The 27,946-nt window shown below is 38.3% G+C and overlaps 1 protein-coding gene across 2 annotated transcripts; it reads left to right on the plus strand.

Annotated features, from left to right (window-relative positions):
* Positions 1–21: 21 nt before the first annotated feature.
* Positions 22–27,774, plus strand: MMD (monocyte to macrophage differentiation associated). 2 transcript variants are annotated; one of them, XM_044003874.1, is made up of 7 exons: positions 22–234; positions 8,749–8,830; positions 12,433–12,593; positions 18,901–18,975; positions 20,111–20,212; positions 22,652–22,721; positions 25,799–27,774. In XM_044003874.1, the coding sequence occupies exons 1-7, from the start codon at positions 209–211 to the stop codon at positions 25,997–25,999; spliced, it is 717 nt and encodes a 238-aa protein (XP_043859809.1). In that variant the 5' UTR covers positions 22–208; the 3' UTR covers positions 26,000–27,774. The 2 variants fall into 2 exon arrangements, with proteins under 2 accessions (XP_043859809.1, XP_043859811.1); XM_044003876.1 differs by lacking the exon at positions 22–234 and adding an exon at positions 886–1,125.
* The last annotated feature ends 172 nt before the right edge of the window (positions 27,775–27,946 follow it).

Raw genomic sequence — 27,946 nt, forward strand, 5'->3', positions numbered from 1 at the left:
CCGGCCCGGGCCCCCGTCGCCCTCCCTCCGGCCCTGTCTGTCGAGCCCCGGCCCGGCAGAGCTGTCTCCAGCGGGGACGGGGGGCGGGCGGCCGAGTGGGCCGTGTCCGGAGCAGCCTGAGCCCGAGCCCGGGAGATGAGGGCCCTGAGCCCGCGGGGCCAGCCACGCTGAGAGCCGAGGCAGAGCCCCCGAGGCACCCGGAGCATCCATGCGGTTCAAGAGCCGATTCCAGCGGTGAGCACCAGCTCCCTCGAGGCCTTATCCCGACCCTGCCCCGCCTCCCACATCCAGTCCCGAGGGGATTCCACCGGGCTCGCTCCCCCCGCGGGCGATCCTACTGCACCCCCGCTGGTGGATCTCTAGAAGTGGATCTCACCTACGGCTCCAGGATCTCTCACCGGGGGGCGGTCCCACTCCACCCCCTGCTGGTAGATCTCTAGGAGTGGATCTCAGTTCTGGTTCCAGGATCTCTTCCCTCGGGGGCGATTTCTCCCCTTTCCCATCTCTTGGCGTGGATCCCAGCCTCCTAGCCATGATCTCTCCTTCATCTCCCTCGAGGGCTGATCCCTACCCCGCACCCTCATCCCTCCTTTAGAGGGTCTCATGGAGTGGATCCTAGCTCTGTGTAGGATGTCCCCAGTGGAACTCTCCTTGGCAAATGTGAATCCTTCCTCCTCCTCTTCCTCCTCCTTCCCCTCCCTCCTCCTTTTCCTCCTTCTCCTCCTCATCTTCCTCCTCCCTTCTCTTCCTCCTCCCTCCTCGTTCCTCCCTTTCCTACTCCGTCCTCCCCGCCAGGAGCTGTTCTCAGAGGCTCCCTTTGCTCTCCCTGGATCTTCCAGGATCTCCACACTCACCCCCCCCTCCCCGTTTCCTCCCTGTCCTCGCCTGATCTCGGTGCAGCCGCGCGACGGGGCGCTAGGGAGCCCGTTCTTTCGCCCTATATGGCCTGGGAGCCCCAGGCTGCAGGGGCAGGGACAGAGCGCAGCTCTCTCTGCCTCTCTCCCAAACCTGTCCCTCCTCGCCCCTAGTCCCAGGCTGAACCCTGGAACCATAACCACCGGGACTCGCTGGGGGTCCAGGGCCCAGGCAGTCGTTTCCCCTGTGGCTGCAGCTCATGGAATCGAGGTAAAGCTTTAGAAAGGCAAAGCCGGGGCTGCTCAGCCTTCCGCGTTTCCCAGCTGCTTTGTGGGGCAGCTTTCTTTGCCGGGAGGGTGGAGGTTGGGGAGGGGTAGGTAAACTGAGGCAGGCTACTGCAGAGTCGGCTCCGCCTAGTCCTAGCTGCCACTGCATGCCGTGGCTTAGCATCCTCCGGCTGTGCTATTCTTAGATACTGAGAAGCCAAATGTTAATTTCAGCGTGAGGGACCTGCTCTCTGTCCCTCTTGGGTTAGGAAATGGGAAGGATGAGCCCAGCCCTTCCTGGGAAAGCCCTGGCTGGTCCTTCGTAGAAGAGCTTGTTAGGATCCCACTGAGGCTGAGAGAGCCTGGCTTTGCCTCCGGGCTTCTTTTCTTCTGTACGTTGGAAATAGATGGGGAATTTGCGCATAGTTTCCGAAAGGAAGTTGGGGGTGCTGGGGGAAGAGGTTTTCCTTTTTGGTTAAAGTGGGTGAAGGGTCACCTATCCGGTGGCTCTTGCCACGCTTCATCCATGTGCCTTTTGACTGGATCACGCAGACTTCCCTTTTTATACACTTAGCAGGAGTGAGCAGCAAAAGGCTTTGTCGTTTGAGAGGGGAGAAAGAAATTGGAGAGAGTTGCCATTGCGAGTCCTTTTAAGGATTTCACAGGAGTGAGGACCAATTTTGGTTGGTGTCTTGAGTTTAGAGAACACTGGGCTTTATTTGTAGCAGAGGGGGAAAGAGGGAGAATCTTTATTTATCTCTGAATAAAAGATCCTCTTTGATATTTTCCATTCTAGTTCCCCCACATATTCCTTACCCATTCAGGTTTCTATCTTCCTTCCTGACTCACTCCCTTCCCCACAAGCTATAGGAGCCTAAAATGAACAGGAATGGGGTTGGTCACATTTGCCAGGAGAATGACAGGTTAATTTCTTAGTGATAAGGAGTATTCAGTCAACTGATTGCCTGGGAATTTTGCCCCTCCTGGGAGCTTTCTATCAGTACCCCTAAATTAAAACCAAGCTTTCTGCCCTGTTCTAGTCAGAACAGTGCATCAGGACCGAAGACTTGAGAAAATAAACCTGTGTGGGGACAAAAAGGAAGAAAATGAAGTGCACGATTGGGCCTGCTCTCCCTCTGTGGTTTATTCAATTTGGTTTTGCTTTTCTCTATGTATATACCTCCTTTGGTTTTCCTGTTTGAGAAACGAACTGCAGTTTTATTGAAATCATTGCCTCCAGGTTTGTCAGTGGTCTCGTTTCCTTCCAGTGGCCTTTACATTCAATATGAAGGGATAACCTAGCTTTCTTCACATCCCATAATTCACTGTTATTCCGTAGAAAATGTGCTTCCATTTCTCATTGGCCTTTTTTGTGTGTAAGAATACAAAGAGACTGAAAAGCCACATTTAACCAACTAGAGCAGCGTCCTGTGTCCCCAGTTCACATACTAACATGCCAAGGAGCCTATGCTGCATACTTTTAAAGGGGGAGGTTGGGGGAGGGGAGAGGACAAGGAAGGCATTTCTCATAGCTTGAGAAGTAGTCAGGATATTTCCTTGTAAGTATGAGTCAAATATAGAACTGCATGTAGTGAATGGGGCATTTTCATTGAAAACATTTCATTAGACCAGGGTTTCTTCAAAATGAGTACCTACCTCACTCCTACCAGAAGCTAGCAGTGTTTAAAAAAAAAAAGGTTACTGAAATTTTCCTTATAAAATGAGATTATGTATCACAGATACCTGGGAATTAGGGGGGAGTATAGAAAGTGGACTTACTTTTCTCTTTCACTCAAGAATTTCTTTATTCTACACTTCCTAGTTCAACATTTATGAGTTTTTTTTTCAATATATCTAAGGTCCTAAAACATTCCATGACCAAATTAAATTAGATTAGTAGGCATTACATTAAATCGTAGTTTCTGGCTGTGCACACAATAACACTAATCATTCTACCAGGTTGTGCACAATGGAAATTTTGTTGTTATTGTGACTTTGGGTCAGCTTCCAGAATTGCTTGGCTTCTACAAAATGAGACTGAGAAAAATTCAGTCTACTGCAGAGTTTGCTAAAATCATAAAGGTGTAAACACTCTATTTGGGACCCAGAATGGCCACATGTCTATGTGCCCTCCACATACACAATTACCATCTATTCCTCTTCCTAACTCCTCGTACTTCTAATACCTGCAGCATTTCTTCCAGGATCATATAGCCCTAATCCCCTCAAATGTTCATTTTTTTCCTGTTTCTCTGCATTTTTTCCCTGTCTCTCCCTTCAGATTCTGAGTTTGATTTGTACACTGCTACATTTACCCAAAGGATGTATGGTCCATTTCTTAGCACTAGATAATATTGCGTGGCTGTTTTAACAGTTTATAAACAATACACAGGAAGAAGGCTTTTTGGAGTACTCCACCTTCCCCATTAACTCCATTTTTTTCATCTTGTAGCACTTGTTGGAAATATTTAGGGAAGGGGAGGGTCGAATTGTATGAGCCATTAGGCCATTACCCTCATGAACAATTTATAGTCAGAATCCCTGATGATGATGGAAGTTATTCATGAGGAAATGTAACCCTCAATTATGTCCCATAATATAAAGGACAACTAATATGTAGAATTATGGAAGTAGTCATGCATGGTAGATTGATTTTATTCATAACAGGTGATTGGATTGAAGGCTAATTTACTAGGTTCATGGCCTTAGTCTCTGTTAAAGGATACTTTTTTTTTTCAGATGGACCAAAAATCTTTTCATTCTCACCGATGCAGTATGTTTCTTTTTGTTAAACTGATATGCAGTTTGCTGAACTTAAAGAAACAAAATTGTTATTGGAGTATCACTTTCCTGTTAAGATAGGAATAGTATTCATGTTACAGAAGCAAGAGCATTCTTCCTCCTAATCCTCTGAGATCCTTTGTGATTTGCAAAGCTGCTTTCAGAAAATACTCTACTTTAGGAAGAAAGAGTCCAAGAACCAGACCTAATCTACTGGGTTTGAATCTTGATCATTCTCCCACCCACATCCATTTTGTTTAGTCCCTGTAAGGAGAGAGGCACTGAATGCCATGGATAGGATTCCTCTCTAATTTTGTGTTTATTTCAAAACATGGTGTATCAGATGTCTAACTGTGGGGTAGGGATGATATTACATCTATCCAGGCAGCTGCCTATGTAATATAATTTAGAGAGCACTGGGTCTCTCCCCCCACCCACTCCCACCTTTGAGCCCCCTTCCCTCAATCTGCCGTAGTGCCTCTTTTCCATTATTGGAGATGGGTTCTTTGGATTCAGGCTTTATAATCTTCAGAAATCCCTTGTTTAAATTGTAGCTGTTGATCCTGGGAGGGCTAATAGACAATATATCATCTCTTTACATTCCATTGTGAATCAGTTTTTGTAGCAACTTTCCAAAGCTAGATGAGAGCAGAATAGGAAAAGGACGCAAAAAGGTTATTTTTTTTAACTTTAATTATTTTCAATGAACAAAAATCTATTTTCTCACCTCACCATTTAAAAAGAAAATCAAAGCCCTTATAACAGGTATGAATAATCAAGCAAAATGAATTCCAGAGCAGTTACGTTTTAATAGAGAAGATGAATAAAGATGGAGAAGCCCAGATAGAGCAAAAGCAGGAGGACTTTGGTTTAGGCAGATGGGACAGAAAAGAGACAATGGCACTAAAGAATGAGGGAGGAGTATGGGAGGGGAAGTGAAGCGAGGGATTAATATTTTCCCTATTTAATCATTTTTGCCTTGGTTAAATTCTGTAAACGGTCACCATTTACCCAGGTTTGGTTTGTTTTTTCTCCCCAGTAATGTGATACTTTTCCTGATGATGCTAAACTATTAGGTAACCTGTAGAGTGTATCAATATCCATGGTAGAAATGGGGTGTGTTTGGTTTTTTTACCATGTCCCTTGAGATTCTTCTTTAATCTTTAGTTTTGTGTGAGAACTGTTTTTTTCTGTACTCAAATTCAATTCTATTTTTATTCTAGTTAGTCTTAGGTGCAGTTTTTTTCTCCAGAATGGAGTGTGTGGAGGGTTGGTTTCTGGCAGGAAGCTGAGAAATTAAAACACAATTAATTGTTGGCAAAACCTTTCCTCCAGAGCAGTGATGCTGAAGCTGCCACTTTACCCCCAGAAAGTACTTTTTTGGTTTTGGTTTTAGTTTTGGTCTTGTTTTGTTTTTGTGAGGCAATGAGGGTTAAGTGACTTGCCTAGGGTCACACAGCTAGTGTCAAGTGTCTGAGACCGGATATGAACTCAGGTCCTTCTGAATCCAGGGCCGGTACTTTATCCACTGCGCCACCTAGCGCCCCCCAGAAAGTACTTTTTGAAGAAGGTAAAGGGGAACACTCTAGTCCAGTGATTCTTTACCTTTTTTGTTATCATTGACTCCTTTGGCATTCTGGTGAGACCAATGGAGATGGACCCCTTCTCCTAATAATGTGTTTAAATGCATGAGATAAAATATGTAGAGTTGCAAAGGAAACCAATTATATTGAAATGCAATAATCAACTCCTTTTTTTTTCTTTTTAAAAATTATTTTATTATTTTCCAGTTACATGTAGAGATAGTTTTCAACATTTGTTTTTATAAGATTTCTAGTTTCAAATTTTTCTCCCTCCCTCCCCCCTCCCTAAGACAGCAAGCAATCGGATATAGGTTATATATATATACAATCATACCAAACATATTTCTGTATTAATCATGTTGTATAAGAGAAGAATCAAAGCAAAAAGGAAAAACCTCAAAGAAGAAAAACAACAGCACCAGAAACAAAAGAAATAGTATGGTTCAATCTGTATCCATATTCCACTGTTCTTTTTTTTTTTTTTCTGGATTTGGAGAGCATTTCTGATCATGAGTCCTTTGGAACTATCTTGTACCGTTGTATTGCTGAGAAGAATCAAGTCTATCACAGTTGATCAACACATAATGTTGATGATACTGTGTATAATGTTCTCTGGTTCTGCTCATATCACTCATCATCAGTTCATGCAAACCTTTCCAGGTTTCTCTGAATTCCTCCTGCTCATCGTTTCTTACAGCATGAAAGTATTCCATTACATTCATATACCACAACTTGTTCAGCCATTACCCAATTGATGGGCAACCCCTCAATTTCCAATTCCTTGCCACCACAAAAAAGCAACTATAAATATTTTTGTGCATATGGGTACTTTTCCCTTTTTTATGATCTCTTTGGGGGAAAGACCGAATAGTGGTATTGCTGGATCAAAGGGTATGCACAATTTTATAGCCCTTTGGGCATAATTCCAAATTGCTCTCCAGAATGGTTGGATCAGTTCACAGCTCCACTAACAATGCATTAGTAATTAACTCCTTTTTTAAAAAGTTCAAGGATCCCAAATCAAGAACCCCCTACTCTAAAGGAGAGTAGTTAATAATCTTATTGCCACAGATGTGATATCCATTAGATAATTAGATAATGGGAGTTGAGGGGGAGGGGGGACAGAAAGAGAGAGAGAGAATGAGAATAGGTGTAGTATTTTTCCCTTACACTTAATGTTATTTTAACATCAGTTGTTCAAGGTGGGGTTAAAATAAAGCATTATGTGTAAATCCATAATGTCTCATTGTGTTTAGAAGAATTTTAGGACAATTTGTATCTGTTTCTATGTGAGGGTCTCTGTACTTCTAATCGTGAGCCAACAATAACATAAACTGCTATTTTAGCCTTAGTCTTCATGGTGGGTGGTTTTAACCCTGCTTACTCCACCCGAGGTTGAGAGCTGTCAATTTAATTTAACCTCAACCATCCTGAGGCATTGCCATTTACCCTATAAAATTGTTCCTCATAGGGTGTGCTACTTACAGATATGTTGTTATGTCTGAACTTAATGATGTGTTAGATCTTTGGACTCTTTTAAAGCACTTTTCCCTAAAGTGTAATTATTTTCCTTTCTCCTAATAAGTCCTATGTGGCAACACATTGGTCCTGAAGGAAATTAGCAAAATTATTTGAGGGATTATCAGGAGACCAAAAATGTTGCTTGAAGTCTATACAAGTGCATGAGAGAACGGTTTAAGAGAATTTTGCATTGCTTCACTGTGTAGCTCTCTGCCAAATGACTAGCACCTCAGTCTAGGTCACACACTCTGATCAATTGTGGGTGAGCAATCTATGGAGAAATTCACTAGTGAAGGCCTTATTTTCCTCCATCATTCTCAAAACCACATGTCCTACTTTATTCCAAAGTGAGTGTGTTTGGTTTCCTCTGTGCAGAAAAATGTGTTTTGTTTTTTGAATAACATGGGACCCAAATGCTAAGTCTAGCTTAGAGCAGCCTAAATATGCCTGCTTAGTCTGTCTGGTACCACCTGCTATGTGAGGCAGTAAACTCCTTCAGATTTCCTGCAGTATTCCCCTTTAGATATGGAAGAGTCTTGTTCATCCTTTAAGAGCAGCCCTCCAAAGAGAAAAGAGGTTCTGTGCTGATCGTCCTAGATCAACTTCTCAAATTGTCAACTAAACTTGGCCAAAAGAAAACTAAGCTTTCTCATGATGGAATAAAAGAAAAATAATGGGTGCTCCTGGTGAGGTTTGGAGCCTACCTCATTTATTCATGCAGAGAACAGGGGACAGTCTACCTACTTATGTTAGGCTTGAGCTAGCAAAGTATCATTTATTTACTTGCCTGTGTGGGAACGTTTCTTGGTAACATAATATTGAGGAACTAGTTGGACAACCCTGATAATCATGTAGGCTTAGGGTTCTGGGACATAAACAGTTAGTGTGCAGAAAACACCTCGGGATGTTTATATGGAAGGGTGTCTAACCTGAATATATTAAGCAATATAATAGAAACCATTCATATGCATTATCTTCCTTTGTGTTTTAAAGACCAGAAGAGTGCCCTATGTTTGCATTTGTATAAGTTTAGAAAAACACATTTGATTATTGGTTAGTGAGGTCTTGTTTTTTTTTTCTTTTTAAATGAACCAAAGGAACAATTAGCTAAACAAACAAAACATTACAGATCTTTTGCTGTCAGTTTAGTACATATCTTTTCTGTAACTTGTTTTTCCCCCTACAGTATCTATTAAATAAAATAGGTAACATTTATTTAGCTAATGTTTACAAAGCACTGTAAAAGATGTGTAAACATCATCTTAATTTGATTCTTTTTTTTTTTTTATTGAGGCAATTGGGGTTAAGTGACTTGCCCAGGGTCACACAGCTAGTAAGTGTTAAGTGTTTGAGGCCGGATTTGAACTCAGGTACTCCTGACTCCAGGGCCGGTGTTCTATCCACTGCGCCACCTAGCTGCCCCCATCTTAATTTGATTCTAACAACAACTCTGTAAGAGAAGTTCTAGTATTATCCCTCTTTTACAGGCAAGGAAACTGAGGCTGAGCGAGGTTAAGGTTACTTAGCAGTGTTAAACCACAGCATTTGATGCAGAATTTGAACTGAGGTCTTCCTGACTCCAAGTCCAACACCACCTAATAGCCTTCTTACCATAACTTCTGCTATTTTCATTTTGTAATTAGGCATTTCTAATCACCACTTCCTTATCTGCTGTCTACAAGGCATCCCTACCCACTCTTCACCATTGCTTTCTTAACATGATGTCTGTTTGTTTTTACCAGGTTCATGAACCATCGGGCCCCAGCCAACAGCCGCTATAAACCTACTTGTTATGAACATGCAGCTAACTGTTACACACATGCAGTGAGTATGCTGGTCAGCCAGCCTCTAAATTCTTCCCAGTGACCTAGAGTGGGTTTCTTAGTATTACCTGTAATACATAATCAGTGGAATTTGCAATCTTTGAGCCAAGGAAGACACTGGCAAAATGATGCTTATTTACCCTACCAGGGGGTTTGTGTTGAGTCACCTTGGAAACTTGCAGCCCTCTTTCAATTAAATGGATTGTATTTTGGCCTTGTTCTCTCTGATGAGGTCTTTATAGAGTGAATAATAGTACATCCTAGTGATAGATAAAGAGAATCATTTTAAGAAGAATGCTGGGGGAGCGGGGTAGCTAGGTGGCTCAGTGGATAAAGCACTGGCCCTGGATTTAGGAGGATCTGAGTTCAAATCTGGTCTCAGACACTTGACACTAGCTGTGTGACCCTGGGCAAGTCACTTAACCCTCATTGCCCTGCAAAAATTAAATTAAATTAAATTAAATTTTTAAAAAGAAGAATACTAACTCTAAGAAGAAATTTTTCACCTTTTTCAAATGTGCTTTAACTCTTTTTTGGCTTAAAATGACAAAAGTTATTGGGAGCCTATCTTTTCCCCAGGGATTCCTTAAAATTTAGTGCCCACCTTCAGATTAATCCAAAACTTTTGGGTCCACGATAATTCAGTAAATAATTTATTTACCTTACTGATCTGGCATGGGGGTTTATATAAATGTTTTTGGATGAAAACAGCATAAGCAAATACTAGGCACTTGAAGGGAGGCAGTAAGGGCTAGTTTTTAAGGCTGAAAACTAAAGCAACAATGGATACCCTCTTAGAAGATAGAAAAAAGGTATTAAATAATTTTAGCCAGTGTAGAAAATATGCAGCTATCACACTGCCATATTGTTGAGGTAAGTGGATACCAAAGCACCAGGATTTTTACACAGGATTTTCCACATCATATAAGGAGTGATTGATTGAAGGAACTAGGGAATATTTGGCCTACAGAAGGAACGACTGAATGAGGGTGGAGAGGGGTTGTCAAACGAAGAGGATATTAGACTTGTTCTGTTTGGCCAGAAAGGGCAGACCCCTGGGTCAGCCATGGGCTGAAGCTCCAGAGATATTTAAAGTTTGATATTGGGTAGAAAAATCTCCTCCCAAATCAGAGTTGTCCAAAAGTGGAATAGACTCCCTTGGGCAATAGTAGATTCCTTCTCATTGAAGGTCTTTGAGCGCAGGCTGGATGCTACTTGTCTTTGTATGTTCTAGTTGGGATTCTTGTTGGGGTATAGATTGAGCTAGATGGCTACTGAGCTCCATTCCAACACCAAATTCTTTGATTCTATGAAATGCACTTGAATGGCTGTATACTTCTCATTTCCTTATCCCACATTCCTTCCCCAGTATATAATCACCTGTCTTCCTCTCAGGAACTGTGAAGCTGAATAAGCCCTGAGCAAACCAGCTTTTATGATTGGATTACTTGATCACCAAGTATTCTTATTCACTAATGGTTTAGGTTTTATTTTTTAAGTCATTTGTTCAATGCTTAGGATAAACCAAATTTCATAAAGCTTCTTTTCTATGTATGTTAATACCAAGATTAAGCTATTGTTTCCTAAGCAATCTAAAACAAGTTCTATTGGGGGTATACCTGGATGTCCTTTATAGGAGGATATAAAATATCAGTTAAATACGTATGTTATTATTAGGAACCAGATCTTAACACAATATGCAATAGAATATGTAGCTACAGGTAAACATATATTGTCTCCCATCAAGGAGGTAAAATGCTGAAATTCCAAAAGACCCTTTTACAAGATGATTTGTCCTTAAAGTTGGTCACATAATATGGATGCTATGACACTCCAGTGTACTTTGGTTTTGGACTGTGTCACAGTTTCGAGACACTGGTACATCTTCAGTAATAGGAGAGGTACTGCCCCTGCCTATCATTTCAAACTACCTTTCTAATGATATATGGCTTAACTTGGTCCCTATTGCACTAAGGATTATACAATTTAGAACTGGATACTTGAGAGATCATCTAGTCCAACCCCTTTGTTTTATAGAGGTGCAAATTGCTAATTTGTTGGGAGTGAGAAAAAGGTGTCTGGACCTAGTATTCTATCAGGGTCAGAAGTCCCAGGCTGAGGAAATTTCTTCTATCCATCTAGATCCACAAAATGCTCTGCAGTTTCTAGTTTTGGAAAATTCCTGAGGCACGGAGTATTTAAGGGACTTGCCCTGAGGCATAGCGAACATGGATCAAAAACCACCAGGGACTTCTAGGCAGACCCTTTAGCCACTGTGCCTCCCTCCCCTCCCCAACAAATGTACAATGAATCTAATCATTCTGAAAATATAATTGATTCTGAGGAAAATTGTTTTCTGACAAACCACTAAGAACGTCTGGTCAGGGGTATAATTGAGCTACCAAGAATAAAAATGAAATATTTGCTTATAACCTTGTTTGGGTAGGGTGTTTCTTTTTCCAGAACTTATAGATATACAGTAGCTTCTCCAGATAGAACATATTGATCACACACACACACACACACACACACACTTATTTAACATATTTACATGGTACCAATCAATGAAAATGATCCTTAGATACATATGTGTATTGAAATAAGCATGTACCAAACTTGGTCTTGTACAAAATAATATAGTCTTGTACAAAATAAGCATGTACTTTAATCTGGTACAAAAAGCCAGTATGTATAGACGGACCTTACCATACAGGTTGTGTTTAAGATGTGGCTGAAACAATTGTTAGAAGGTTGTTTTTCAGCTCTCCATTCCTTCCTGGCTTATCACGTCTGTGAGTTTCACAAGGGAAGCCATAGACTCATGCTATATAAATAGCAAATTCACCCCCACACTGAAGAGTTGAAAGGGAAGTTGTTCAATTAAACGGGAAATCCTCTAGGACATGTAGGAGGGGTATGACCTCATGTTCTGTGACGTACATCAAGTTTAGATGTTGCAGTAAGAAGAATTATGTTAGGGAAGCAATGGAAATCTTTACAATTTATATCCAGAATTAGATTTTTCTAGTTCAGATATTAGGTTGCTTATTTCCTTTAGGGTTTGGGAAATAAAAGACCCTATGTTATAGATATTTTGTAAAAATCTGGGTCAGGCAGAGAGTATAGAGAATGAACCAAAAAGGTAAATTTATTCTGCAGCTTCTGAGATTCTGGTCTGTCTTAGAGTGGTATTGTATAAATGAGCTTTAGGGGAGAACTTTTTCATGTTAATAAGAGAAAGCCTTGTAAAAAGACTTACAATCTACAGGTACCCAAGAATTTGACCAAAAAAAAAAAAAAAAGGCTTATGTAGTACTACAAAAATCACATTTGGAGTATTTTAAGCCAGAACTTTAAATTGAGCCTGGCAGTAGGATGAAGTCTGGTCACAGCAATTGATTTCATAAATTAGGGTAGGTGATGACAATAGGCAGTCTAAGAATCTTCAACTCTATGCAGTCTTTATTGTGATTACCCAAAAGCAAAAAGTGTTTCATTTTGAGATTTGATTTTTCTGAGATGAATGGGAACCCATAGGTGATATGCAGTAACAAAGTTCTAAATTCAGCAAAACTTAAGTATTTATCTGTGCTGTTTCCATAGCTACTCATTGTTCCTGCTATCGTGGGTAGTGCCCTCCTCCATCGACTCTCAGATGACTGCTGGGAAAAGATCACAGCATGGATTTATGGAATGGGCCTATGTGCCCTTTTCATCGTTTCCACGGTTTTTCACATTGTTTCATGGAAAAAGAGTCACTTAAGGTATGGCAAACAGCTTGTTCTTTTAGTACATGAACCCATTTGGACTGGAAATGGGCATGCCTGCAAGTGTATACATATGTGTGTATTGTAGCAAGGCAGCTTATAATTTAGGTGAAAAAGAAATTAGTTCCTGCTTTGTAGATTCTTTATATCCTTCCATTCTTCATTTCGTTATATAATTTTCTTCAGTTTAGAGTTTTTCATGCTAATCTGCCAATAGCACAATATTCCTGGGCTTGAAATAGTTTGTAAAACTCAAACAATAGTTCTGAAGATCTAGAGGATGTGATAAGGGGAGAGGGGAAGAAGGTCAGAATGTTTTAATGATTGACGAAGTAAGATTGTTGGGTCTAATAATCAATCATCATTTATTGGGCATGCTTTGCAAATCTTCAAATGCTGTCAATAGTTATTTTTATTACCTGTTGATCTGTAGAACTTGTCTGAGTAACCCAAAACAACCAACTATTGCAAAATGCATCAATTGAAAGCAAAGTTTAATTGCCTCCAGGTTAGATATTTTAGTTATGAGTTCTACTACCCATCAAGAACCCATATCCAAAGCTCTAAAGGGGAAGTATTATGAATTTGAAGCCTTTGAGGGAAGGGCCTAGAACCGGTGCTTGAATTGCCTTTTTTTTTTTTTTTTTAGTGAGGCAATTGGGGTTAAGTGACTTGCCCAGGGTCACACAGCTAGTAAGTGTGTGTTAAGTGTCTGAGGCCGGATTTGAACTCAGGTACTCCTGAATCCAGGACCGGTGCTCTATCCACTGCGCCACCTAGCTGCCCCTTGAATTGCCTTTTAAAAGGGGCTTCAAAATGTTTTAATGATTGACAAAGTAGGTTTGATAATTCACAGACTCCAAGATGAAGGGCCTTTATGTTGTCAGCTACTCATAATCTTGTAGCAGGCACCACAGAGATCAGCTGGTTCATCCCTTCATTTGAGAAAACTAAAGCCAAAGGAGGGTAAGTGCCTTGTCTCCCAGTCACACATGCTGCGTGTAGTAGAGCTGAGATTTAAACCCCAGACCTAAGGTTCCAAGCCCAAGGCTTCCTTCATTTCTACAGTCCTACTTCTCCTCAAGACTACCATGTCGGTAGAGTTCCTTGTGACCACCGTTCCTATCTGCCTCAGTTCACTATTTTTCCTATTGCATTATAGAGTGCCTAGAACTTAATAAGCACCTAATAAACATTTGTTGATTGATTTATAGTATTTTTCTATATTAAAACATAGCACCCATAATAACTACACATAAAACTCCATTGGCAAGCCATTCCTCAGTAGATACATAGTCAAAGGATATGAAGAGTCTTCCAAAGAAGAATCGCAAACTCTATATAACCACATGAAAACACTAAACCCTAAAAGTAAGAGAAATGAAAATTAAATAACTGCTGAGGTTACACCTCATGCCATGAAAATTGGCAAAAGTAACTAAGAAACACCGTGACCCTGGACAAGTCACTTAACCCCAATTGCCTCAAAAAAAAGTAACTAAGAAACAGAAGCAATGCATCCAAAATTAGAAGGGAGGCAGAAATCTGGGAAACAGTTTTTCTAGCCAGTACTTCTGATCAAGGACTCATTTCTAAAATATATAGGGAACTAAATCAAATTTATAAGAATCCAAGTCATTCCCCAATTGAGAAATGGTCAAAGGATATGAACAGGCAGTTTTCTGATGAAGAAATCAAAGCTATCTATTGTCATATGAAAAAAAATGCTCTAAATCACTATTGATTAGAGAACTGCAAATTAAAACAACTCTGAGGTACCACCTGACACCTATCAGACTGGCTAATATGACAAAAAAGGAAAATAATAAATGTTGGAGAAGCTGTGGAAAAATTGGAACACTGATGCATTGTTGGTGCAACTGTGAACTGATCCAACCATTTTGGAAAACAATTTGGAATTATGCCCAAAGGGCTATAAAGCTGTGCATACCCTTTGACCCAGCAATACCACTATTGGGTCTTCATCCCCAAAAGATCATAAAAAAGGGAAAAGGACCCATATGTACAAAAATATTTATAGCTGCTCTTTTTGTGGTGGCAAGGAATTGGAAATTGAGGAGCTGCCCATCAATTGGGGAATGGCTAAACAAGTTGTGGTATATGAATGTAATAGAATTCTATTGTGCTGTAAGAAACGATGAGCAGGAGGAATTCAGAGAAACCTGGAAGGGCTTGCATGTACTGATGATGAGTGATATGAGCAGAATCAGGAGAACATTGTACACAGTATCATCAACATTATGTGTTGATCAACTGTGATAGACTTGATTCTTCTCAGCAATACAACGGTACAAGATAGTTCCAAAGGACTCATGATGGAAAAGGCTCTCCAAATCCAGAAGAAAAAAAAAAGAACTGTGGAATATGGATGCAGATTGAACCATACTATTTCTTTTGTTTTTGGTGCTGTTGTTTTTCTTTTTTGAGGTTTTTCCTTTTTGCTCTGATTCTTCTCTTATATAACATGACTAATACAGAAATGTGTTTAATGTTATTGTACATATATAACCTATATCAGATTACTTGCTGTCTTGGGGAGGGGGAGGAGGGAGGGAAGGGAAGGGAAAAATTTGAAACTAGAAATCTTATAAAGACAAATGCTGAAAACTATCTCTACATGTAACTGGAAAATAATAAAATACTTTTATAATTTTTTTAAAAGTAACTAAGAATAGGCACAGCTAATACTGAAGTGGCAGTAGGAGTACAAGTATACTAATACATTGTTAGTGGAGCTGTGAAATTATCCAACTGTTCTGTATATAAGTTTGGACTTTGACACAGCAATTCTACTACAAGTACGTATCCCAAGAAAGTCAAAGACAAAGGAAAAATTCCATATATGCCAAAATATTCTTCTGAAAGCAGAGAAGTAAAAAAAATGTCTGGAAAAAGATAACAGACTATGAATATAATTAAATATTATTGTGCAGCAAGAAATGACAGGTATAAGGAATTCTGAGAACCATGGGTAGATTTGTACAAATTGATGCAGAACAAAATAAGCCGAAAACCCAAGGGAACAATACACACAACTGGTTATGACATTAAAAAAAAAGAGAGAGCTCTAAAAGGAAATGGAAATCTCAGAGAATAGAAAGTGAAATACAGTGTACCTCCTTCTTCCCAACAGAGGGAGAGGGCACCAGTGAAATAAAATATTATATACATTGGCAGATACAGTCACTGTATTGCATGCTTTTGCTTAGTAGTTTTCAGGGGGCAAGGGGAGAGGTTAAAAACAGAATTAGGAAGCTGCTGAAATGACTATGGTAGAAAGACAAAAATCATCAACAAGATGTAAGGTAAAAAAACTCCCTTGGCTTTTTGGGTCATACTTCCCCAAAGCCCTAGAGGCTAGTCAATGAGCATAATAATTTATTATCTTGGCACAAGCAAATGCTTGTGGTTACTTCAGTAGGCTTACTTTGACATTCTGATTTCTGAATCAATAAAGATTTATAGATGCTTGCTTCACAGTATTCAGAGCCACTTTGCCATGAGTAGAGCAATGGAGAGAATGCAAAGTAAAGGAGACCATAAGCCATGTAATAAAATTCCTGAATTTTACCCTTTCCTGAAAGTTTGTTCAAATACCAACATACAGCCCCACTTCACAGGAAACTTTGACTGTAAAGTATCCTGTACAGTACATCTACTATGTGGTATATCTCAGCAAGAAGGGTGAAGAGAGGAGGGGTACAGGTTGGGAAAGGCTCATCTAATGAAGCTTGTAAAGTTTGCTTCTTCTTTACACTGGGATATAAGTAATTGACTAGGAAAGATCCTGGTACAGACTTAAAATCATTGGGTCTTACAATCCATCCTTTCCTTAAATCTTTAAATTCCTTCAGTGAGATCAAAGGTTTCAAGATGAATAGATTCATTGCTCTTAGTGGTCCCATCTAGCTCTATATCTGTGATTTCCTGACACCCCCCTCCCCCGTTGAGTCTGTTTTGATGAATAGAGCATAGTACAGCAGAAGGGCAAGACAAAATGCCAGTGCTTCACCAATCCTTAACTGTTGCCTCTAAAGTACTGAAAGTCTTGGAGAAGGGCCCAGGTACTTTACTCTGAAATGGGTAGTGGTATCTGGCATGTCTCATGAGCAGACTCAGCTGAAGCAAGAACTTTAGGTGTTTAATCACTTTCCTGCTTGAGGAGAGATTATTAGGTGTCTAACCATTTCTTATCACAAGCCTGCTTTTCACTCTTGTGGTTAAATTGGTTTCTATTTATTTTTAAAAATTCATTTATTTTAATTTTTTCAATTACATATAAAGATACTTCTTGAGTTCCAAATTTTTCTCTCATCCTCCCTTCCCTCTCACCTCCCGAAGCCAGTAAGCAATTTGATATAGGTTATACATTACAATCATGTTAAACATATTTCCACATTAAATTGGTTTTTAAATATCATTTAATGCAGTCCATCTACAGAAAAAGAACTGATAGTATCTAAATACAATTGGAAATATATTCTGTTGTTGTTAGTTCCTTTTTCTAAAGTTTTTTTTGTCTGCTGTTTTGCATGACTGCACATGTATAACATATTGAATTGCTTGAGTTCTTATGGGGGGATAGGCAGGAAGGAAGAGAATTTGGAACACAAAGTTTTAAAAATTGATGTTACAATTTGTTTTTACATGCAATGTGGGGAAAATTCTAAATAAAGTTTTTTAAAAATAGAAAGTCACCATAAAAAGAAGAAGAAGAAGAAGAAGAAGAAGGAAGAAGAAGAAGAAGAAGAAGAAGAAGAAGAAGAAGAAGAAGAAGAAGGAAGAAGAAGAAGAAGAAGAAGAAGAAGAAGAAGAAGAAGAAGAAGAAGGAAGAAGAAGAAGAAGAAGAAGAAGGAAGAAGAAGAAGGAAGAAGAAGAAGAAGGAAGAAGAAGAAGAAGAAGAAGAAGAAGAAGAAGAAGAAGGAAGAAGAAGAAGAAGAAGAAGGAAGAAGAAGAAGGAAGAAGAAGAAGAAGAAGGAAGAAGAAGAAGAAGAAGGAAGAAGAAGAAGAAGAAGAAGAAGAAGAAGAAGAAGAAGAAGAAGAAGAAGAAGAAGAAGAACAAAGGCAGCTAGGTGGTGCAGTAGATAGAGCACCAGCCCGGGATTCAGGAAGACCTGAGTTCAAATCTGGCCTCAGACACTTAATATTTACTAGCTGTGTGACCCTAGGCAAGTCATTTAACCCCAATTACCTCACACACAAAAAAGAAGAAAAATAGAAAAGAAATTCCCCACCTTCCAAGGCAGCACATTCCCTTTTGGGATTGTTCTGATTGTTATAAAGCAGGTAATATCATATAAACAATAAATAAATAAATGTTATTTAAAAGGTAATGTTTGTACTCTACTGCAGTCCTACCCAAATGCTACCCCATAGTGCGGAGGGAGCTTGGGTTATCCAGAGCTATGCCAGCAGAAAACACATCATGGCAGGCACTGCTAATCTAGAGGAGCCTATTATCCAAGGACCAGCCTAGCCAAGCTCTATTCAAGGATCTGTCTTACCATAGGCCCAGATACTAGATGAGTGCTTGACCACATCAACTGATGAAACGGCATATTAAGGCATGGAGGGGTTGAAAACTACACTAATGTTTTAAATACATAAAATACTTAGGATTACAAAAGAAACAAATCATATTGAAATAGTTATCACTATATGTATATATGTACATACATATGTGTGTGTATGTGTATATATATATATATATATATATATATATATATATATATATATATATATATATTTTTTAAACCAAGTTCAGAGAACCCAAGTTAAGAGCCCATCCTATTATCATGGCTCTTGTGAAGAATTTTTTTGTAGGACATACAAAGAAATTTTATACCCCCAAGAGAGCCTGAATAGAATGGGTTCTAGAAATTAAACAAGTATCTAGTGAACATATTGTAGGTTAGACACTGAGGGTGGAATCTTTGCCTCCAAAGTAAGATGTTTTTACTTAGAGGAAATAAAATGGGTCTTCAAAAAAAGCCCTTCTAAAGAAGAAGCGACTCATTTTGCTAGAGCATTAGGTGAGGGAAGGTGCTCCAATATTTTTGCATTTGTTCATCCCACTGAGAGTCTTTAAATTAATTTTTTTTTGTTTTTAAGAGGAAAATATTCCTAAGAGAAGTATGGTATGCATTGTCTAATATTTTGGTTTTAAATATTTTCAACTACCATGAGAAAAATATTGGAAATTCAACATGATAGGAGTAGAATCTTTACTGTGCATCATTTCTAGAGGAAAGATATACCTCAATATTTTTATCTTACTCACCAGGACAATGGAGCATTGTTTTCATATGTGCGATAGAATGGTGATCTATTTCTTCATTGCAGCTTCCTATGCACCATGGTAAGAAACTAACTTTCTCTTTTTAAGGTAGCACTTTCTGGTTTCTTTTTGTGTCTGTTTATTGGTTGGGTTTTGTTGTCATGGTACTACTTGCCAGGTCATTTATTATAACTTTAGTAAATGCTGCTTTTTACTTTTAAAAAATTTTTCTTAGATGTACCACTGCCACTTAAAAGTATGCTTATTTAAATCTACTAAAATGAGTATACTCATTTACCATTCCCTGTTAAGAACAGAGGCCTTTCTTTTGGTTCTTACTTCCATTTTCCTCACTTGCCAAATTAATCCTGTGCAACTATGATATTCCAAACAGATTTTTCCTGTGCTAAATACCTTTAAAAATGTATTCTACTTATTTGATCATTTCCTTTTCTGTGCAGATCTAATAATGCCTTTGTTGCTTTGAAAAAAGGCCTTTTAAGATAAAAAAAAATGTTCTACCCACAAAGGAAGTTTTTAATCTCTTTTTAAAAATCTCACTATGCCAGGAACTGCTGTAGATCACTAGAGGTAGTTGGCCTTTGAGTCTGGCTATAGCAACACACTTGGTTCTTAGAGGCCTACTAATGTGGTGCTATAAAAACAAGCCCTGTTGCTTTTATAACATAATCCAAAATTGTGTGGGCCCAGTTCAAATTGGGGAACAAAAGCTTTGTGAATCCGCCTGAGTTCAGCATTCTTTTAACGAGGACTCATTGAAAAAAACTCTATCAAATGCCTGTGCTAACAGTCCCTCCCATTCTAGCATATGAAGTAATTGATACTTGTACTGAATGAATAGCAGCTATAGCTCTGTGATCTATATACAGGCTTTTATCAAAGGCTTTTCTGATTTTCAAATGCAATATGTTCATCTTCTCACACTTGTAATTGCCAAGAAACAAGGAAACTGTAGCAACATCCCAATTATACCTACAATCAGTTATCTTCAGTCTAGCCCAATTTTAATCCATATTTAGGACCAGAGAAACCCCAAAGCACCTTTCACATTGAATGCATTTTTTTTCATTCAGCTTTTTTCCCTCTCCAGTTGCATCTCCTATCTAATTTTCTGCTCTCATAGTTAGGGGGAGAAAACCACACTAATCCCATTCATTTATCACTTCTGTTCTTGTTGTCATTTCTACATTTTTAGGTTAAATCTCCGTGAACTTGGACCCCTGGCATCTCATATGCGTTGGTTTATCTGGCTCATGGCAGCTGGAGGAACCATTTATGTATTTCTCTACCATGAAAAGTAAGAAATTGATCGTTTGCATTTAACTTTCAGATGACCTTTCTTAAGTACACGACTTTGCCGTTCCTATTTTACAATTTCAAAATAGTAGAAATACATAAATAGGATGTAAACTTTTTTTTCAACAAATGCTTAGATCCATTGGGTGTAAAAGTTACAGGGGTTATTGTTTTTATAGAAAAATTATTGTCTTAAGAACAGCAGATGTGTTGAGCTGTGATACACATACAAATAAATTCAGATGCATGATGCCTTGGGATGGAAATATTTGTAGAGTAGGATAGAGAAATGTATTGAATTTACGAAGAAATGGAAGAAAATATAATTGAAAGCTAAGTGCTTGGAGCTCAAAAGGACTTTAAAAATGTTGAACACACTGTGAGACATGGTTGTATGTCAGTTATAACTAATTTTTTTGTTATGAGATGAAGGGCTTAGTGGAAGAAGTAAAGAATATCAAGAAATGGCTGCCATAAAACAGAAGGCATGAAATCTGTCTTTAAAAAAGGATTACTCATTAAACAAAGAATGAATGGGATTTGGATGGATGGCATAGAGAAGGAGGAACATTTCAGACGTGAAAACAGCATCACCACATATGAACATGATCACAGGGGACAAGCAGGGGGAGCTGGTACAGTTAAAAGTTGAGTCTGACTAGAGTGAAGGTTGTCTCATGCTAGAGAGAGAGAGTTGATTTGTAAGACGCGACTTTGACTCTGATACATGAGTCTACAGGACATGATAAAGATTTTGAGGATGTTCGTCTCCTAATGAAATTTAAATTGCTCCACAAGCAAAATGCAACCCCACCAAAAAAAAAAAAAAAAACCCTTAGAGACCATCTTGTCCAACCTCCTGATCATTTTACAGCTTCTGACAAACAGCCTCCCGAAGTTGAAAGGACTTAACCTAAGGTCATGAAACTTGTGTGGCCTGAGACTCCGGTCTCCTACTCTGCTCCCTTGTCTGTAAAACCATGTTGCCTACCCTATTCATTTGAAATACTATTATCATACTTACGACCTTCATTAGTTAGAACCTATTAAAATACCATCTTTTAGAGTCAGTATCACATCTCCCAGAACCAAACAATTCACATTTATCAAGTGTGCATCCCTTTTCAAAAGTAAGGCAGAGGGGCAGCTAGATGGCGCAGTGGATAGAGCACTGGCCCTGGATTCAGGAGTACCTGAGTTCAAATCCAGCTTCAGACACTTGACACTTATTAGCTGTGTGATCCTGGGCAAGTCACTTAACCCTCATTGCCCCCCCCAAAAAAAAACCAACAACAACCAACACAAAAAAAGAAATTGTAACATTAATTTCCATTTATATACCCTTCCTTATCAAAGGATGACAAATACATAACCCTGAAGTTATTAATCTTTTGTGTGTCATAGAACCCCTTGGAAATCTGGGGAAGCCTATTATCTTCTCAGCAAAATGTTTTAAATACATAAAATACTTAGTATTACAAAAGAAATAAATCATATTGAAATAGTTATTGCTATATGTATATATGTACATACATACATATATACATGTAAGCATATATATGTATATACGTGTGTGTGTATATATATTTAAACCAAATTCAGAGAACCCAAGTTAAGAACCCATCCTATAATCTGATTACTACAAGGATGAGGTGACATCATAGAATAGCAAGAATACCATGAGTGAGCAACTCTTAGCCATTCTGTCATTAGACTTTTGCAACAGGACTAAGTGTGAGTCCTAGTTCCACCAATTACTATCTTTGTGACTGAGCAAAGTCACTTAACTTCTAGGTTTTCCCATCTGTAAAATGGTGATTGAAAGACTTGTCTTACCTACACATAGATGTAGAATGAAATCTGGTAAACCATAAGGTGGTACAAAAGCATGAGTAGTTTTTTTTTATAGACACTAGACTTTCTGTAGCCTCATGATGAGCCTCTGTTTCATTGGCACCTTTTGCATACCAAGAAGCTCCTATTCTTTTCTCCCCACCTCCATAGAGTTGCTCTTGCAACCAATAGCTAGAATTCCTTTCCTTGGTCCTTCCAAGCATACATCCTTGATCCTTAAACAAAAGTCTCCATGTTGAAACAGAAAGATAAACATGAAATATAAGGTCAGAGAATGGAAGTAGGAGAATGGATTTCAGTTAACAATGGTTACCATTTGCTTAAAAAAAAAAAAAGCAAATGCTTGCCAGGTAAGACTTTGATTATGACACCTTTTTAAATTCTTAGAGAAAAAAAGGCCATTGTTACTCAGAAGAAATTGTTTTAGTTTGGGGTCTCATGGACTCCTTCCAGGATAATGCATTTCATTTGAATAGCTAAAATTTTGCATACCTTTTCAAAGGAGAAGAGGAAAAAAGAGTGGAATTATCTTGTTTGGTGTAATGGAAATATACATACTTAGTATAACTCTGTTTTATTCTTCTAGGTACAAAGTGGTTGAGCTCTTTTTCTATCTAACAATGGGATTTTCTCCTGCCTTGGTAGTAACATCAATGGTAAGAAATGTAATCATTATTTTGGTGACCTCATGATCTTAACTTTCAAAAAATTATCAAGGGATTCCTGTGGCCTTTTGCCAAAATCCTTATTCTGACCACAAGGTTTGTTGTATAGCATAGCATTTCCACTTAATCAGAACCTTTTTAAAGGAAAAAAAAAGATATTATGATATGCCCGAAGTTTACCCAGGTGCTATCCAAAAGCACAGAGGAAACACTCTCTATTGAGCAGGTGTCAAATTGAAGTAACACTGATTTTCTGAACTAGTGATATAAATTGCTTCATAGAATGAAATGGCTTCCTGGTGGTGGTGTTTTCTGTTTACCTACTTTTGAAGACTTTCTGGATCCTCAAAATAGAGTGGAGTGTGAATGTGTGTACTTAAATTTTTTTTAACTTTTCAATTATTGTTTATTTTTAGCATTCTTTTAAAATTTTGTTCCAAATTCTCTCCCTCCCTTCCACACCCATTGAGAAGGCAAGCAATGATATCATTATACATGTGAAATCATGTAAACATATTTCAATATTAACCATATGTCAAAAAGGCAAGAAAAATCAATTAAGAAAATAAATCATGAAAAATATCTCCATATTAGCCATATTTCAAAAAAAAGAAAAGAAAGTGAGAAAATTATTCTTCTGTTAATCAGTTCTCTCTCTGTAAGTGCATAGCATTTTTTCATCATGAGTCCTTTGGAATTGTCTTGGATCACTGTCTTGATCAGAGTAGCCAAGTCTTTCACAGTTGATGATCATTACAACATTGCAGTTATTGTTCACAGTGATCTCTTGGTTCTTCTTACTTCACTTTGCATCAGTTCATACAGTTTTTGCCATGTCTTTGTGAATCCACCCCCTCATCATTTCTTAGAGCACATTAGTATACCATCATATGCCACAGCTTATTCAGCCATTTCCCAATTGATGAGCCTCCCCTAGATTTCCAATTCTTTGCCACCACTAAAAGAGCTGCTACAAATATTTTTTGTACATTTAGGGTTTTTTTTCCTTTTTTAATCTCTTTGGGATACAGGCCTAGTAGCGCTATTTCTGAATTAAAGGATATGCAGTTTTATATCCCTTTGGACTTTGTTCCAAATTATTCTCCAGAATGGATGAACCAGTTCACTACTCTACTAGCAATTCATTATCAACCCGTCCAGCATTTGTCATTTCTGACAGGTGTGGGGTAGTACCTCAGAGTTGTTTTAATTTGCATTTCTCTAATAAATAGTGAAATCTCCACTGCATTTCCATACAATAGTTGGTATTCATATAGCTGATCCTAAGGCACAATGCAGTTTCCTACAATGCCTTTGAATTAATAAAAAAAAACCCTAACTGAAATATTTGATATGGTTTTAGTCTAGATTGTCATTTTAAAATTATATTCAAATCCACTGAGAAGTAGAGATCTATAGGTGGTAGATTCAATTATGTCTGTTAAATCAAAATTAAGGCTAAGTAGACCACTCTACTCCCTGATCTAATGGTGATAGATTTGTAAAACATGGACTAGAAATAGTACATTGAACTATAATAGAACATTGGCAGAAAAAAGTAGGGAGACATCCTATTGTATGCTAGTTTGGCATTTAGCAAAAGGAAGGCTATGTGAAGTCAAGTAAGCAATATGGGGAGGATGTTTGATCAGAATCAAGTCCAAGGGATAATTTACTCCTAGGAGGTCTGTTGATGCTGCCTTACTGCAGGGGGTGGACGGGAAGCTTTATTTTTAAGAGTGTTGGTAAATGTAGAGGATGGTGCTTTATTTAAAATGGATACCAGTGTCTGATGAGACTAGTTTTTCCATGTGGTATAAATTTTTCAGAAGAACAAAATACAATTCAAGAATATCTATTAAATGTCTCCTATGTGAAAAGACCAAGTTTAGATAAGACACTATCCTATGCTTTTATTTTTTTCTTTTAAAAAAACTATTTATTTAATATTTTGTTTTCTCCCAATTACATGCAGAAACAAGTTTAACATTAGTTTTGAAAATTTTGAATTACAAATTCTGTCCCCTCATTGAGAAGGCAAGAAATTTTGATAGACTACATATGTGCAGCCATGTAAAACATATTTCCATACCAGTCATGCTGTGATAGAAAACACAGACCCCCCCCCAAAAAAAAGAAGAAAAGGGGAAAAAATGCCTTGGTCTACACTCAGATTCCCCCAGTTCCTCACCCTGGAGATGGATAGCATCCCTCATCACAAGTCCTTCACAATGGTCCTGGATTACTGTACCACTGAGAAAATCCAAATCATTCACAGTTGATCACTGCATACCACTGTTACCATGCACCCTGCTTCAGTCCCTCCAGTTCCTTTCAAGAGCATCCTGCTCTTCATATCCTACAGCACAACAGTATTCCACCACCGTCATATACCACAACTTACTTGTTCAGCCATTCCCCAATTATGGGCAAACCTCAATTTCCAATTCTTTGCCACCACTAAAAGAGCAGCTATAAATATTTTTGTACATACACCCTATGCTCTTATTAGGCTCGGAGTCTAGTTGTAAGTTAATGACAGAAGCACACTTCTTTTTGTATTCTTTGAGAAGGGTTTGGGATGTTGGGGGTTTTGTTTTTTGAGACCAACAAGGTGATGATCATCACCAATCAGTGGAAGAGGAAAGATTTCTGGGGAGAGGTTGTATTTGAACTAGACTTTAAAGGCTTGGTAGGAATTCAGCAGGTATAGGTGGGGAAGATAACCCTGACAGAGATAGCAGCGGAAGCAATGTCATGGGGTTAGGAAGGCATAAGGCACGTAAGAGTGACAATGAGTTCAGTTTGGCTGGAGCATGGAACACATGAAGTAGACTGTGAGAGCATTACTTTGTATTTACTGAACAAAAGCAGAGCTGGGTTTCATCAGACTGGAACCAAGATTACAAAGTGAAATCAGAGTAGACCTGGGAGACCGAGTTATGAAATCAGAATTCTTAATTCAAAGGTTTTTGACCATACAGAAATTCAGCAATTTTGAAATAATTGTAGGTAGCTCCTACTATCACAGTCATTAATGTCAGAATTTTTTCTTCTTCCTCTGACAGAATAACACTGATGGGCTGCAAGAACTTGCCTGTGGAGGCTTAATTTATTGCTTGGGAGTCGTGTTCTTCAAAAGTGATGGCATCATTCCATTTGCCCATGCCATCTGGCACCTTTTTGTGGCCACAGCGGCAGCAGTACATTACTATGCCATTTGGAAATACCTTTACCGAAGTCCTACAGACTTTATCCGACATTTATGATCCAATCTGTGCTTAGTCTCCAAACCAGTATTACTCCAGTTGTGGAACTGAGGGTAGGAGAGAGTAGACAATTGCACAGAAAAAAAAAAAAACTGCACTGACTTTGCTAGATTTTTTTAAAAAAATACTATTACTGTGAAATTATGATCTGTGTTGGGTGGTTTCCTCCCCTCAGCAAATAAGATACTGTATTAACTGTCTATTCCATTCCATCCTCATGAAATACTCTGTACAGAATGGCCAATGGATATTTACAAAAGAGAATTTTGTATTTTAATCTTAACCAATTTTACTGCATGGATTTTCTAAATTAGTAAGTCAAAATGTAAGAAGTCAGTGCTTAAGTGCAATAACAAATTCTTTTTTTCTTTTTAAAAATAATTTCTACCACTTTATCCATTAGCTTTGTGAAGAATCATGAACAGAACTCAGACTACTTTTTTTGCCATGTTTCATTATGGCATAATGTGCTTATTTTTAAATGGAAACTTTAGGTTTTTGTAAAATTTTTAAAGAATTTCATTGAGAAGACATCTATGCAGTTATTCATTCATCTGGGTTGCAAATCTCTGCAACCAGCAGTCAACATTCCACATACTGACAAACATTATACCTCTTCCAACAGTTTTACGTCGAGTAATTGCCAATTTTGTAAAACTACAGATTCAAAACTTGCCTGCCGATCTGTATCTATAAATTCAATGCTGCTTAAGACACTTGACCTAATGTAGTCTATTAGTAATGGAAAAATTCTTTTGACCTCATTAGCTTTTATGGAGATTTGATTCTCCCTCTGCCTTTGCCACCATTACTTCAGGGATCCTTTGGATGATGATGGATAAGGGAATACTTCTGTATCAGGTCAGTATTCATGGGGTTGGGTTAATGATTGGTTGATAATTCTTGAAGATTATGATGAATTAAATTGAATACTCATTGCCTATTTGGTGTCTAGTGGTTAAGTTGATGTAGTTTAGCATCAGTATTGACGATCTTCATATGTGAAATTTACTTTAAATTGTGTGGTTAGACGCATCAACTCATTTATACTCCTGTCTTTCAACACACTTTTTCTTTCCTTCCTATAAAAATTTCTGAACATTATGGGACCGAAAGTCATGAGTCTAGAACACTTGGTTCCAGTCTCAGCTCAATGCCATGGTGGTAGTGTGTTTAGCATGTTATTGTATCTTGTCTTAACCTTCTATCAATGTCTTATATTAAGATTGACACTCTTGTCGTTTCATTGACTTGGTCTTTCATGTTGGTATTTTTAATAATGAAACAACCTCTTGCCTTCAGCTTTGATTCCAGGTATTGCCTGTTTTCCACTAATGGGCCTGATCAGTGAGAATTATCTAACATTGATAACCTACTTTAGACTCACTAATATGGTCATTTTAATTTTTTGTTCTTAGTGTGGGCTTCAGAGGGGATAAATTTTGTTGTTGTTTTAATATGTTTAAGAACTCTGCACATTTGTGTAAATTATGTGAGAATGAATGAGCAGAAGACCTCTACAGTATTAAGTGGTAAATACAAAATTACGTGTTCTAAAGCAGGCCCCAGTTATAGCAACCACAGACCACTTCTGTATGCATGATTCTCACACATCTGGATGCCTGACATCTTCCTGTGTACATTTGTTTTAATATATCACTGGGGGTTTTTTTGCGTGGGTTCCTTTACTCTGTACAAAAGTAGCATTGTCAAAACCACTAAAACTTATGTAAAATCCTGCTGTAGTCTTGAATAAAACTGTAATTTGGACTTGTTCCTTTGTCTCTAAATTAGTTCACTGCCAAAATGAAGGCTTTGCTTTTTTTTTTTAAGTTTGAACTCATGCAGAATTTATAATTCACATTCTAGCCTGTTCTGTTTCAATAGTCAGCATGGGAGGAACAATAAACACTCTACAGTTTGGAACTTTCTGGTATCCTTTCGAAT

Source organism: Dromiciops gliroides, chromosome 4 (genome assembly GCF_019393635.1).
Source record: "Dromiciops gliroides isolate mDroGli1 chromosome 4, mDroGli1.pri, whole genome shotgun sequence".
NCBI lineage: Eukaryota > Metazoa > Chordata > Mammalia > Microbiotheria > Microbiotheriidae > Dromiciops > Dromiciops gliroides.

Coding starts and splice junctions, on each gene's coding strand:
- MMD (XM_044003874.1), top strand. CDS start 209: ATGCGGTTCAAGAGCCGATTCCAGCG. Junction 20,213..22,651: donor GTATTTCTCTACCATGAAAA/GTAAGAAATTGA, acceptor TTATTCTTCTAG/GTACAAAGTGGTTGAGCTCT. Junction 22,722..25,798: donor CCTTGGTAGTAACATCAATG/GTAAGAAATGTA, acceptor TTCCTCTGACAG/AATAACACTGATGGGCTGCA.